Source organism: Scardinius erythrophthalmus (assembly GCF_964197995.2).
Source record: "Scardinius erythrophthalmus genome assembly, chromosome: 2".
Lineage (NCBI taxonomy): Eukaryota > Metazoa > Chordata > Actinopteri > Cypriniformes > Leuciscidae > Scardinius > Scardinius erythrophthalmus.
The window spans coordinates 27,294,568-27,308,825 of record NC_138222.1 but is presented as its reverse complement, the minus strand read 5'-3'; the positions used below and the strand labels follow the sequence as shown (position 1 = coordinate 27,308,825).

The window sequence follows — 14,258 nt, the reverse complement described above, 5'->3', positions numbered from 1 at the left end:
ACTATCTCTTTTCGATTCAGGGTTCAGTTGTGGCTTCAATCGACTTCAACTGCATAGTAGTCTGACTTACTTTCTTTGACGTAAATAGGAATTGACGAATGATGAAATTTTGCAGTTTGCCTGTCCCGATATAAATATATATAAATATAAATATAAATAATTATTTTTCGAAGTTTTATTGATTAAGAAAGATTATTGGAGTGTGTTTTAGAAGAAAATAGCCTACTATTTCAGTTTTTCTACTTTGTTGTTTTATTGTGATTCTTGCCATTTCTTTATAATTTCTGTGTAGGGTTAGAAGATGGTTTTATGATGTACTCTTTTGATCACTCATTATTTAAATTGTTTTCATTTTGATAAACAAATAAATGTAGATTTAAGATGATTTGGGTCTTTTGATCTAGTAATCAGGAGCTGCTTATTAAAACACAATACACAGGTCATGTTGAACTTTTAACTCAAAAAACATCTGGAACTGCATAACGTTAGGCCTGATAGCTATACATGACAACATAACACAGTTAAGTCTGCGTTGTTGCTGTAAGAGATTGTTGCTGACATCTCATACGTGAGCAAATAAGAGGAAAATACACTAATATAAATCATGTATCAACACAAATATAAATCAGGGCCAATAGAAACTGCTTGATATCACTAACCTGGCATTCAAAGAATTCCCCGCGGTCATGTGCCGATATGGTACATCTCACAGATAGAATTCTGGCTGAGGCTTGTAACCCAATCTGAACAATTTGTTCATAAAAAAGCAAAAAAAAAAAAAGAAGATAATTCACTGTTCTCATTTACTCTGTCAATAATAAGTTATTCAGAAATACAAAAAAGACAGAAATGCTTCATTAAATCATTTTTGAGGAATCAGATTTTCCTTGGTCTTTTGAGATACTGTAAAACAGACTTATATGTTCTATCTCTAAAAAGTTATATAAAGTTAATTCTCAGGAATTGTCATCAAATACTTTTTATATTTTATTTGATCATTTCAGCCTGATCTTGAGTTTATTTTGCACATTTCACTGAGTGATCATAAAGGCTTTAAAAAAGACTGAAGAATAGGACAGTTAAAACAATATTTGATGAAACCTAACATTATTAAAAAAAAAAACTAGAAGACTTTTTTTTTAAATAATTGATGAGCTTTAAAACACTGACTCCGTCATTGTACCGAATTTAATCAACAGTGAACTAAATTAAAGTAAAGACACTATTGTCTTTAGAGGTCGACCGATTCATCGGTTTTGCCGATTAATCGGCACCGATAGTTGATTGGTGGAACTATCGTTATCGGCAAAAATACATACCGATAGTTTTTCCTGGTTGCGTCCGTTGCTGGAGCGGCTGAGAAGCGCGCGCTGTCATTCATTACACAGTAAGAGAGAGCTGAGAAGGCTCTGCTGGCATCATGCAGTACAAGAGCGGCCTCTAGAGGTGTAATACAAACTATCACTGATGCCTCGTGTTGTTTATTTCGACACGTGATGCTGCGTGCTGCGCTGAGAGCACACGCTGCGTGGAGAGCGCTGATATCAGATGCGCGTTTAAAGCACCGACAGCTAAAAGGTCTGTATACACAGTACATTTTGTCATATCATTATAAAGTGATTAATTTGTTGACTAAATGCTGCATTAGTAGAGAAAGAACAGCACAACAGTATGTTTGTTTGCCTTCGAGTTCGAGGCTGAAAGGACGCTAACATTAGTAGTACCTCAAGCTGTTAAAACACTGACAAAAATAAACGTAAGTCCGACCCGAATGTTTAATGTCACAATTGTTACCTCTATTTGCATTAGTTTATATCCAGCTGGTCACTTTTATGCATTTAATATGCAGAGAAGTTGCATATTTAAAGCTAGAGATGTAAGATAGCAAACTGATATGTTCATACAGCCGACAGAAACATAAACAAATCAGAAAAGCATTAGATTTCGGTTATTTTTTCATCATCACTTTAATACATGTTTTGTTATTTTGATTAGATAATCATCAAGTGTTTATAAAATAGAAGCAAAAGTGTGAGACTATACATTTCATATTTATGTCATTTCAATGATCTGGCATTGTAGATATTTAAGCATGACTGTTTGGATTTATATGAAATGATAACACTTACAATAAAATTCCATATGTAACATTAACTAAGGTTAATCATTTCTGTATAAGGATTGTTCATTATTTGTTAATTAACATGTACTAATAAATTTTTAAATTAAGGTTTTTATTTGTTACCATAGTTAATGCACTATCAAACTAACATGAATGATCATGGTGCAATTGTATTGCTAAAATATTATACAGATCAAATTTTGTTACTTTTTATTCATTAAGTTGGCTTGAAAAAGAACAGTATAACAGTTACATTTTAAATGTAACTGGTTTTATTTGTTTATTTAGAGTATTACTTTTTGTTTCAGTTTGAATGGATGTCTTTTATTGACTTCAATATTTATTCATATTATATATTTATTTCATTTAGCATGTTTTCATGGTTCAATACAGTTTTATTATTTTTATAATAAAGTTCAGCACTGTTTTACTTGGAGTGTTATGTTTGTTTTTATCCAGTATCAATTTTAAAAACTATCGGTTGATTAATCGGTTATCGGCAGGTATGGCCCAACCTAGCTATCGTTATCGGTAAAATCCACTATCGGTCGACCTCTAATTGTCTTCTCTAGATCTGAAATTGAAGTTATATAAATAATATATAATATAAATGTGGCTGTATAAATAAATGTGACAGACTTGACATTTTAATAAATAAAACAGTGTTAATTAGTTCAGGGTACAAGAACACAGACATCAAGTAAAGTGTAGATTATGAATATTAATATGAGGAATACCATAAACATTATGGTATTCCTCATATTAATAATGGCTAAGATGTTTGTTATTACTGAGTCAGGCAGCAGTCAGCGTGACTCAGGTTATTGTTTGAAGCCGTATGTGAGATTTCCATACCTCTCTCTCTCCATGACTGGAGACAACATCTCTATGGGTGGCTATATCAGCAGGAGGGAATGAGATCTATGTCTGTGTCTTTGCCAAATCAAACTATCCATTCTGTCCACCCAAACATGGAGAGAGAAAGGAAAAAGAGCAGATTACCGACATTCAGTCATCATTGTGTTGACATTTGAAAGCTTTTATAAAATCTGCGTACATTTCTTTCGTATACATAGCATGAATAGATTTATTGTGTTCATTTTTCTCTCTCTGTCTTTGAGCTCCACTGATCTGTGTGAAAGTGTTTCAGGTGTTTACTTTTTTTAATAATCCATTGTAAATGAAACAGGCTTTATGTTGTCATTCTGACCTTCATCCTTTACACCTTACGTACGCCATATACCTTAACCGTCATTCCTGTGACTACTGACCTTAATGACTAACTATCTTTTATTTCTCTCTATATCAGGGAGGGATGTCTGTAGACTGCATCTCTGATCTGGTGGAGAGTCAGTCCAGACTTCTGGAAGCTCTGCAGCTTTCTCACCCTAATGAGCTGGAGATGAAAAAGGCTGCTGGTCGAACACAGGCCAAACTCAGTCTCAACCCCATCTACAGACAAGTTCCCCGAGTGGTAGAGCGCTGCTGTAACCACATTCAGAATTACGGTTAGCTGCAAACACCATTACAGCACAACATGTCCAGTCGTTAAGTTTAAATTGGCACAGGAAGTTGAATTGAAAATTTAATTCGATTGGCAGGCAAAGAAATTTACTGAACTGCAAGTGAAACTAGTTTGAAACAGTAGGGAAATTTCATTAGGCTAAGACAACTTACATCATTCATTTGATTGTGTCTATTCTTGCATATAGTACTTTTTCTGAATTTTTAACTGATTAAACATTTCTATATATGAAGTTAAATTAACATATGAATGTTAAAATTAACCCATCCATCAAAACAATTTCAATTTTAACATACACATACACTTTTTAGACAACTTTATATTCTTTTTTTTAGCTCCATCCCAACAGGGAACATTCTCAGATCTTTCTAGTGGAAAAAATGAGATGGGAGGGAAAAATATGTTTCAAGACTATATTTTTTTCCATCATCATGTCCCTTTAGGGCCTGCGTAAAGTTATGGCAAGGTTCATTTAAAGTTATGTACAAATGTTCTTCCAGTAACATTAATAGAATGTTCGTTCAATGTTACTTGGCTTTCAATGATGTTCTTAAAATATCAACATGTATTAAATCCTTCATGGAACATTTTTTTCTGAAACATTTTAGTTGGACGTTCGTATAATATTTTTTTTTTTAACTACTTGTTTGTTCCGAGAAAATTCAAAAGTAATGTTTTCATAATGTTTGCAAAATTACAAAATGGAATGTTCCCATAACATTCGTTAACAAAGATAAAATGCTTTTAATACATTAAAAAAACTGGCGTTTTGAAAGTTCAGGGAACGTTAGCAAAAAGTTTTTAGAATATTTTTTTTTTAGCTGGGATTTTGAATAAGCAAATTAGTTTGTTGTGGAAAATAAAGTGATATTCCACCTTTAATTAATAAAAAATAATACAATACACAAATTAAATACAAAATTCAATAGGTGGCATTTCAAACATTGTATTTTCAACACTGTACGTTTTGTGTATGCTCATAAAAGCATGTGTTTGTATACTTGAATTTCTTTGAATTTCATTCCATTTTAATTCTACTTAATTAAAATTATAATTATAATTTAGCCTTAATTCAAATTTAAGAATGATTTGATCTGATTTGAAGACCACTTTAAGAGGCATAAGTGAAATGCTTATGAACTATCTAGGAATAGTTAGAAACGCCATGTTAGAAATACTCAATGTAAATTTTGTTCTTTCCCTGAATTTTGTTCTTTCCCTGAAACATAAGTGAACTAATTTGAGTACATCCTCAGGCTCATAACACACCCTTGGTTCAGGTTACAAATAACCTGATGAGACACCACTCAAAAACAGTAAAAAAGATATCAAATCAGGAAGATGAAAGATGACCCCAGCACTTGTTTACTCTCTCTCTCTCTCTCTCTCTCTCTCTCTCTCTCTCTCTCTCTCTCTCTCTCTCTCTCTCTCTCTCTCTCTCTCTCTCTCTCTCTCTCTCTCTCTCTCTCTCTCTCTCTCTCTCTCTCTCTCTCTCTCTCTCTCTCTCTCTCTCTCTCTCTCTCTCTCTCTCTCTCTCTCCAGGATTACAAACTTTAGGGATTTTCCGTGTAGGCAGCTCCAAAAAAAGAGTCCGTCAAGTAAGTTTGTTAGTTCCATCTGCTCTCTAGAGCCAGTTATCGTCACTGCACCATACACAACTTTTGTCTCTCGCATGTGGCATGCGCCCCCTGTCTTTCATATCTAGAAACACACTGCTGTCAGTATGATATTAACACACTGATTTATCTTTTTGTGCACTGACAGTCTCCTTAACAGTGAATGTTTTAAATACTGATCATAGTACAGACATGTACAGTGTCTTGTTTTCATAGCTGACCTCAGACTGACTGTGATTTGTGTGTGTGTGTGTATATTATGCTGTGTTTATACAGGAACCGGATACATGGGATGCTTGAGTCTTGTGTGTGGTGGCAGTTTGTTTGATGATGTTTTATCCGTCTGTTTCCTTGTGTGTTTTCAGCTGCGCGAGGACTTTGACATGGGGATAGATGTCGTGTTAGACGAGGAACACAGCGTTCATGACGTGGCTGCATTACTGAAGGAGTTTCTGAGGGACATGCCTGACCCCCTGTTACCGCGAGAACTCTACCGGGCCTTTCTGCACGCTAACCGTACGAGCATACTGTCGTAAAGACAGGCATTCACAAATTATTTAACATTTATTATTATTATACAGGAATCAGCATACACAGTTTAATGGTGTAATTCCATAAATGTGACCCTGGATCACAAAACCAGTCATAAGTCGCACGGGTATATTTGTGGCAATAGGGCATATTTTTCTTTTATGCCAAAAATCATTAGGATATTAAGTAAAGATCATGTTTCATGAAGATATTTAGTAAATTTCCTACCGTAAATATATAAACATTTATTTTTGTGAGTGAATGCAGCATAATCGTGAACTTTCAATCACTTTAAAGGCGATTTTCTCAACGTTTTGATTTTTTTGCACCCTCAGATTCCAGATGTTCAAATAGTTGTATCTCGACCAAATATGGTTCTATCCTAACAAAACATACATCAATGGAAAGCGTATTTATTCAGCTTTTTCGTGATGCATAAATCTCTATTTTAAAAAAATTGACCCATGTGACTGGTTTTGTGGTCCAGGGTCACAAATATCCATCACACTTCTCATTCTTGTATTAGCTGTTATGACTTATGCTCACCTTACGAGATGTTTTGTGTTTGTCTCACAGAGTTGAGAGGGGCAGATCAGTTGACATACCTGCAGCAGTTGTTGTACTTGTTGCCACCCTGTAATTGCGACACTCTGCTGAGGCTCCTGACGCTTCTTCATACAGTACAGGAGAACGCAAAAAGCTCCACTGGACCCAACCAGCAGGAGGTATGGTATAGTTGTCCATTCATGGTACAGATGGTTTTTACCAAGGAAAATTTATTGTGTCATTTTTTTATTATGTAATAACAAGGGATGTTTCAGTTAAGTGTGGTATGAGTGTCATAGCTGGACATTGTTTTTGAATATTTAAACTAAATTTCGTTTTTCTGATAGTTATGTGCCTAAAGAACCATTACAATTCATGGATTACATATATTATATACATACTGTACATACATACAGTAGACAGACACACACACACACACACACACACACACACATGTTGGGTTTCCATGTTTTATAGGGACTTTCCATAAACATAGTTTTTTTTATACTATACAAACTGTATATTCTATCCCCTACCCCTAAACCTACTCATCACAAAAAGCATTTTTACATTTTCATAAAACATCACTTAGTATGATTTCTAAAAAAAAGTTCTAATGGGGACCAAAAATGTGCCGCAAAATGTACCCAAAAATGGGGATATTGCCATCTTTGTGGGGGTTATTATTTTTCTGCCATCCTTTTTGTTATTATTATAATTATTATTATTAAAATAATTCCTTAATTTCCATTACATACTTGATGCACGTTGGTTCTAATTGTGGTTCTTTTTTCTCTGTCATCTGCTTTTTTTGCATCAGCATGTTTGTATGTGTGGAATCTTTATGAAAAACAAATATTTCCCGAAATACCTTGCAAATCTGTTTAAACACACATTCCGCATTAGTTTATAGTATTGCATTAGGGTTTTGCCTATTTGTGACAGCAAAACCTTTAGCAGTGCATTCTGAACTACTGAAATTCATAAAGGGAATACACTGCTGCCCCTTATATACATCCACTGACATATAGCTGCAAAATAAATAAATAAAATATATAAATCCCATAAACAGGATTGGAACCAAGCCTCTTGTGTAAACCAACAAACCATTGTCCTGTAACTGACAGTGCCAGATTTAATAATGCCAGTACCCAATAAATTATATGACACTCCCACCAGAAATGACTGTCGCTATTGGTCGAATCAAATTTAAAAAATCAAATCAAGGTTCTGACCTGTTTTTAAATTGGTGTTGTGATTAGATCTCAGGTAACAAGATGACGGCAGCAAACCTGGCAGTGATCTTTGGGCCCAATCTCCTGCAGAAAGAGAGAGGATCAGAGAGAGAGCTCAGCCCTCAAGCTCTGGGCATAGAGGACAGCACAGCCATCATCTCCGTCACCTTAATGCTCCTCCAGAACCACCAACACCTCTTCATGGTGAGAGACAGAGATGAGTGGAGGTGTGGAATGATAAGAGAGAACAGAGGGAATACTATTAGGTCATTCAAAACAAGAAAAATGTTGTTCCAAACTCACATGACTTACTTTCTTCTGTGGAACACAAAAGGGTAAATGCAAAGACTGAAGCTTTAACATTTCAAAAGGCCACCAGAACTCCAGAATTACTCCTATTGTGTTTCATGGAAGAAAGCCATATGTGCAAATGATAAAATAATTAAATTTTTTGGTAAAAAATAAAGTTTCAGATGTTTTTCTTGGAGATAATATCGTAGTAGGCCTAGATATGATACATATATGACATCTTTTTGCATGCACAGAGCTTGAAAGATGACTTTGTTGAATTATTTCACAAGTGTGTTTTTTATTTCATGCACAGGTGTCTGCTGAGCTGCAGCAGGAGGTGCTCATGAGCCTCATTCAGACGGACCCTGACGTCATTGACTATCTGCTGCGCAGGAAGCTCAGGTCAGCTTTCTGACTGATTATAGATCTAATAGAAGATTGATATATAATGAATATGGGATTTTATTAGAGCAATAGTCTGGGCTCTGGAAGTAAAAACTCATTAAGTTTTAACAATAACCTTTAAAGGGATATTTCACCCAAAAATGAAAATGATTCCATAATTTACCCTCAAGCCATCCTAGGTGTATATGACATTCTTCTTTCAGCCGAACACAATCAGAGTCATATTAAAAAATATCCTGGTTATTCCAAGTTTTACAATGGGAGTGAATAGCAATTAAGTTTTTGAAGATCTAAAAATGCGCATCCATCCATCATAACAGTAATCTAAACGGCTCCAAGGGATTAATAAAAGCCTTCTGAAGAGAAGCGATGCGTTTTTGTAAGAAAAATATCCATATGTATAACTTTATAAACTATAATCACTGGTTTCCGTCTGGTTTCCGTTTAGTTAAACTAATAGAGCAAAACTAAACACCGGTCACGAATTAAAGTCTAAAACAAGAATTTTTAAGTGATTAAAAAATATATAAATATGGATATTTTTCTTACTAAAACACATCACTAAGGCCTTTATTAACCCCCTGGAGCCGTTTGGATTACTGTTATGCATTTTTGATATTTTTTTAATATAACTCTGATTGTGTTTGGCTGAAAGAAGAATGTCATATACACCTAGGATGGTTTGAGGGCGAGTAAATTATGGGATAATCTTCATTTTTGGGTGAACTAACCTTTCAAATCCCTACAAATCTACTGCGAGCAAAAAGGTTTTTAATAGTATATGCTTTTGTTGAAGCCATCAGCCCGCATTATTTTTACTTGTGGAATTCCTGGTAAAATGATTCTACAAATAAATTTCCACCAATCAGAGAATCACGACAAGCGAATTGCTACAAAACAACTTTTTAGCGCCCGCCCACTGACGCACTGCGAATGATGTAATCTGCTTGTTAAATCGTGGCGTATTTAATACTGTTTCTACGCCAAGTGAGAAAACAACAGCCGTTTATGAGATCAGTGTTGTACTTGTACCCTTGTCTTTTTGTCTGATTTTCAAATACTTTTTTGTTTCAAATCATAGTTTGTAATGTTGTGATTTATTGTTTACATGGTTAATAAGTTAAAAACTACTAGACTGCATTTTTTCCCTCACTCTTAACACCAAGTCTAAAACATCTCTCCTTTGTGACAGCAGCAGTAGCAGCCTTACAATAGAAACGGACTCCGGTGGACGGAGGGACACACAGGCGTCTCTGGACTCTGTGGGTCAGTCCAGCGATGACCTGTCATCCCTGGAGCCACTGTGTCCTCTTTATCCAGAGACATCTGCGATAGGAAGTCTGAGCAGTGAGGTCTTCTTCAATGTTCTTCATCTTAACACTAACAGGAAACGTGAGTAGTGCTGAGTTCTTCTCAATGAGGCAGTTGTTAAGCTAGTAACTTCCTACTTTTGGGATTCTGTTTTCTCCCAATTTTAATTATGGAATTATTATCTACACTACCATTCAAATGTTGGGATAAGTAGGGAGTCAGTAGAAACGGTAATATTGTGAAATATTGATAATATAGTGTTTTATGATGCATTCTTTGCTGAATAAAAGTATTCATTACTCTTAAAAAAAATCTTCCAAACATTTAAATGGTAGTGTGCTTTCTCATGTGTAAATGAATGCAAGCTAATATTGTATGGATATTCTTTTATGCTTTGTATAACAGGCTCCTCTGAGGTTCCATCCAAGTCCATCGTTAAAATGAGGCAGTTTCATTCCCACCACAACCTGCTGAGTCTGACCCAGTCTTCCGCTAATGCCCAGAGTGATGAGCTCCAGGAGCAGAGGCAAGACGTTTCAAGACAGACCTGCTCAGAGGAGCGCCTTCATTTCAGTCTGGGGCGGCAGGACAGTGGCTCGCAACCACAGAGTCCTAGAGAGAGGGGCATCTGGGTTCGACAGAGCTCCAACGCCTCCACGGCGTCAGAAGACAGCAAGCCGCCAAGCAACTTCTGGGACTTTTTCACCGGCAAGGTGTCAGGCTCAGAGACTATAGTATGACCCATAGATGAACAGATGTAGTGTGGGTGTTGTGTGTGTGTGTGTGTGTGTGTGTGCGTGTGTGTGTGTGCGTGTGGGGACCGGTACAATTGTAGAGAGAGAGAACTGGCAGTAGATACACACACAGATATAATCTGTCTGTGGACACTATACTGTTTATATAATATAATCTTAACTAACCCCACTCTTTTAGAAAAAGAGCATGTTAGATTATCAAAAGAATTATTATAAACCTGTCAGAACTGCATATATAGCATAGGCTGTAATTAACCTTTTCTAAATAGAAAGCAGCTTTTATATACATGAATCCTCAACATGCACTCAGCAGGAACCGAAAATGTCAAAATAGTCAAAGGCTGACATCTCGTATTATATTTGTTTACATTAGCATTAACGCTTTCTGAAGTCCTTTTCTGATGTATTGGCAGCTGATTGAGGCTTGGTCTTCACCATTATGGAAGCTTTTACATATATCGACAACATTTCCTTTTTTTAAATAAAGTGTTTATAGTACATTTGGTAGCTTTGAATTCTTTTGATCTGTACGCTTAAATGTTGTACATGTTGCTTTTCAGATACCTGTTGTCAGGAGAAGCCCTTCGCTGCAAAACTTCTTCAACGACCATTCACAGTCTCAGAAAAATTAGGTGGAGTGGAAGACTTTCTTTGAAGGATGGGATATTTTTGATAACTTTTTACCTTTTAGAGAACATGCTCTGAACTCATGGCATCACTGAACCACAAGGGGGTGATATTTACTGGTGTCAACATTACATTGACATTAAACTTGGATTTGACCAAGATCATGTCCAAATATCTGAAATGATCTCTATTAATGCTGGACTCACTGTTGTTTTGGATTAAAGGCAGGATTTCCTCCAATAAGGCTAAAACTGTTCAGAGTGAGCATTGCCATTTCTATAGCTGGCAGTCTAATAAAAACTTCAAACTCTAAATACAATGAACACACCAAGCTTAAATGCAAGACTGATCAAGAAATGCACATTAACTGAAAGGGCAAAATATCTAATGGACTATATATTGAGTTGGAGCCAGGTCATCTTTGCACGCATAGATCAAGGTAGTTTCTCAACTCCTTATTTACTATAAATCATTTAAAAAATACTTTTAAAATGATGTATTTTAAGGTTTTATTATCAAGTATACAAACTGTACAGAGTGCTTGACTCTTGCATTGTCAATACAGGATCTTGACCAAAAATGTATGCACCTCTTGAGGGAAATAACATCACAACATTTATTTCCATCAAGAGGTGCATCATAAGATCTTGGACAATACAAGAGCCAAGCACTCTATAAAGTCACTCCAGCACATCCCAAAGACTTCCAATGAATTTAAGGTCTGGCCTCAGAGGTGCTAATTCATGTGTGAAAATGATTCTTGAATTCATATGCTCCCTCCCAACCATTCTTTGACAATTTGAGCATGATGAATCTTGACAATTGTCATCCTGGAATATGGCCATGATGTGTCTCTCACATGGTTGTTTAAGAAATGAAAAGCTACTGTTGCCAAACATATAACATGCTAGAAACATTAGTGTAATAGTAATCAGTGAGTGGAAATCAAGCCTGTATGGTCATTATCACTTAACAGTTTGCTTCATATTTAGTTGGGAAATAAGAGATAAAAATGACTTTTTTTCATCATTTTAAATTCGAATGTAGTTAGTTGGGTTAAATGTTTACAATATGATTATTTTGTTTTGTTTAGACTACTTCAATGCTATGTTTCCCACTTGAATGCTTGACATGTCGTAATGGCGAACAGTCGATTCGGAGGAACGAGTTTTCCTAGAGCACGTGAAGGCAGTGTGTTGACTTGGATCAGCTCAGAGTTTTATGTAAATAGCACTGATACTAGCCAGTTTTAGAAAGCGAGGTCTACACAATTATTACTGCCCAATAAAAAAAGATTCAATTCATGATTCAAAAGGATTTTCTCCGTCATCAAATATTTCCACCTTTACGGTAGTTTATTGGTCTTTGGTGGTCTCTGTCTCCTGGCTTTTGACTTTTTCTCCTTCTTAATCTGTACATTTAGCGATTCTCCCGTTGTCTTCGCTTGTAAAGCACGATAATAAGAGTGTTCCAGTCAATATCGCATCACTGCCATAGACTGTAAAGATCACTGCACAGCATTACGCTAATAGCGTATCTGGGTGATTCTTAGACTATGGGCACTTTTATGTACTTTGGTCATATTTTTAAAAATACATACAATTTTGGACAAAATCCTCTTTCTTTTTCAAACTAACAATAAAACCTCCTTAAAAACTTTTTACTACCTTTCTATTATGATTTTTTCATACTTTTCAACCAGACTTTTTAACTTCAACAATGAAAATACAGTTTAAAAGTATGACTTATCTGGTAACTATTAATATACCTAAATTAAGCACTAGTAAAATAATTAAAATACATTATACTATTTAATGTGAGACCACCATCAATATTACTTTTTATACAAAATATAGCCTAGCTGTCGCACAGTATTGGTGTCATTTCCACCACAACACTGTAATGTCCCTTTAAAACGTTTGTGTGAAAGCTTGTTTAGGTGGTTTCTATGGAAATGTTCAGAGACATCAGAGCACATGTTGAACATGGAGGCAATTTTAAATTTTCATCAAGAACAAAATAAGAGAAATCAAAGTAAATATTGCTTGATCAGTTAATATATTTATTCTGCGTCATTTCCAAACATGCTGTACCTTCAAGGGTGCTTTTAAAAAGTTAAAAAATGTAAGTTAAATAAGAGTATTTTACATACACGAAATGCTAAGTATTAATTCAAAGCTAATCAGTGAAGCTATCTTCCATTTTTTCACACAAAAAAAATACAGAAATGTCATTTCCATCATAGTCATTTCCACCACACTGCCCTCTGTGGTGGAAATGACAGCATGTGGTGGAAACATGCTGTACCTTCAAGGGTGTTTTTAAAAAGTAAAAATGTTTAAGTTAAATAAGAGTATTTTGCATGCATGAAATGCTGAGTATTAATTCAAAGCAGATCAGTGAAGCTATCTTCCCTTTTTTCACAAAAAACTACAGAAATGTCATTTCCACCACACTGCCCTCTGAGGTGGAAATGACAGCATGTGGTGGAAATGACATTTATGATTACAAATTACAATTGTAATGGATTGCAAGAGTAGATTGACGTTGTGAATTGAGTTTACTGAGTGTGATGAGTTTAAGAGTTTTTCAAATAAATATTTCTCGAAATATTACTGTTTCTCTACATTCACGTTAATTCATTGTCATTTCCACCACCACCCTGTCATTTCCATCACCACACACATTTTTTAAAAACATTTAAAAAGTTCTCATCACACATTAAAAATGTATCCACAATTTACGAGATCATGCTCTGCTTAATATAAAAATTCAAGTTATTTATTTTCTAATAAGCTCTTGCCCTAACCAATATTAAATTTCAGAGTGTGACAGGTGTAGTTCACCATTTGGTCCTTAGGGCAGTTCATTTATCTCATTGACAAAAGTATAATTTTTGTACATTGTGGAAAAACTGATAAAACTAGTTACAAAAATGATCTTAGACAATTCTTGAGTGGCATAAGTTATTCTGTTTTTAAATAACAGCTGTATATAGAGATGTGGTGGAAATGACATTTGTTCATTGCAGATCGGAAAAATTTTAAAATATGAACAATTTCTCTTGTAATCTAAGTTTGTCCTCTTACAGACCTTAAAACTAGACAAATTATTTAAACGTATGAGACTGTGTTACGTGACTTTTGAACAAGTTTTTTTTATTCAACTTCACAAGCCTAAAAGTGCCCCTAGTTGAAGAAACGCCCATCTACAGATGCGGCAATTAGCATGAGGATTATATCTTCGACGTTTCAACATAAGGGGTGACCCGCATCATACATAATTAAAACACTT

At 35.2% G+C, this 14,258-nt stretch overlaps 1 protein-coding gene across 5 annotated transcripts in view; it reads left to right on the top strand.

Moving 5' to 3' along the window:
- Window positions 1–13,571, top strand: part of arhgap36 (Rho GTPase activating protein 36) — a 44,647-nt gene extending 31,076 nt beyond the window's left edge. For 2 of the 5 annotated variants that reach the window (XM_081354523.1, XM_081354525.1), the window contains exons 5-13: window positions 3,432–3,630; window positions 5,190–5,245; window positions 5,629–5,779; window positions 6,371–6,519; window positions 7,603–7,779; window positions 8,180–8,268; window positions 9,467–9,663; window positions 9,988–10,295; window positions 10,898–13,571. In XM_081354523.1, the coding sequence (XP_081210649.1) occupies window positions 3,432–3,630; window positions 5,190–5,245; window positions 5,629–5,779; window positions 6,371–6,519; window positions 7,603–7,779; window positions 8,180–8,268; window positions 9,467–9,663; window positions 9,988–10,295; window positions 10,898–10,969 (1,398 nt within the window). In that variant the 3' untranslated portion in view covers window positions 10,970–13,571. Of the gene's footprint in view, window positions 1–3,431; window positions 3,631–5,189; window positions 5,246–5,628; window positions 5,780–6,370; window positions 6,520–7,602; window positions 7,780–8,179; window positions 8,269–9,466; window positions 9,664–9,987; window positions 10,840–10,897 lie in introns of those variants that run through there. The other 3 variants (XM_081354522.1, XM_081354524.1, XM_081354526.1) reach the window with 2 other exon arrangements.
- The last annotated feature ends 687 nt before the right edge of the window (window positions 13,572–14,258 follow it).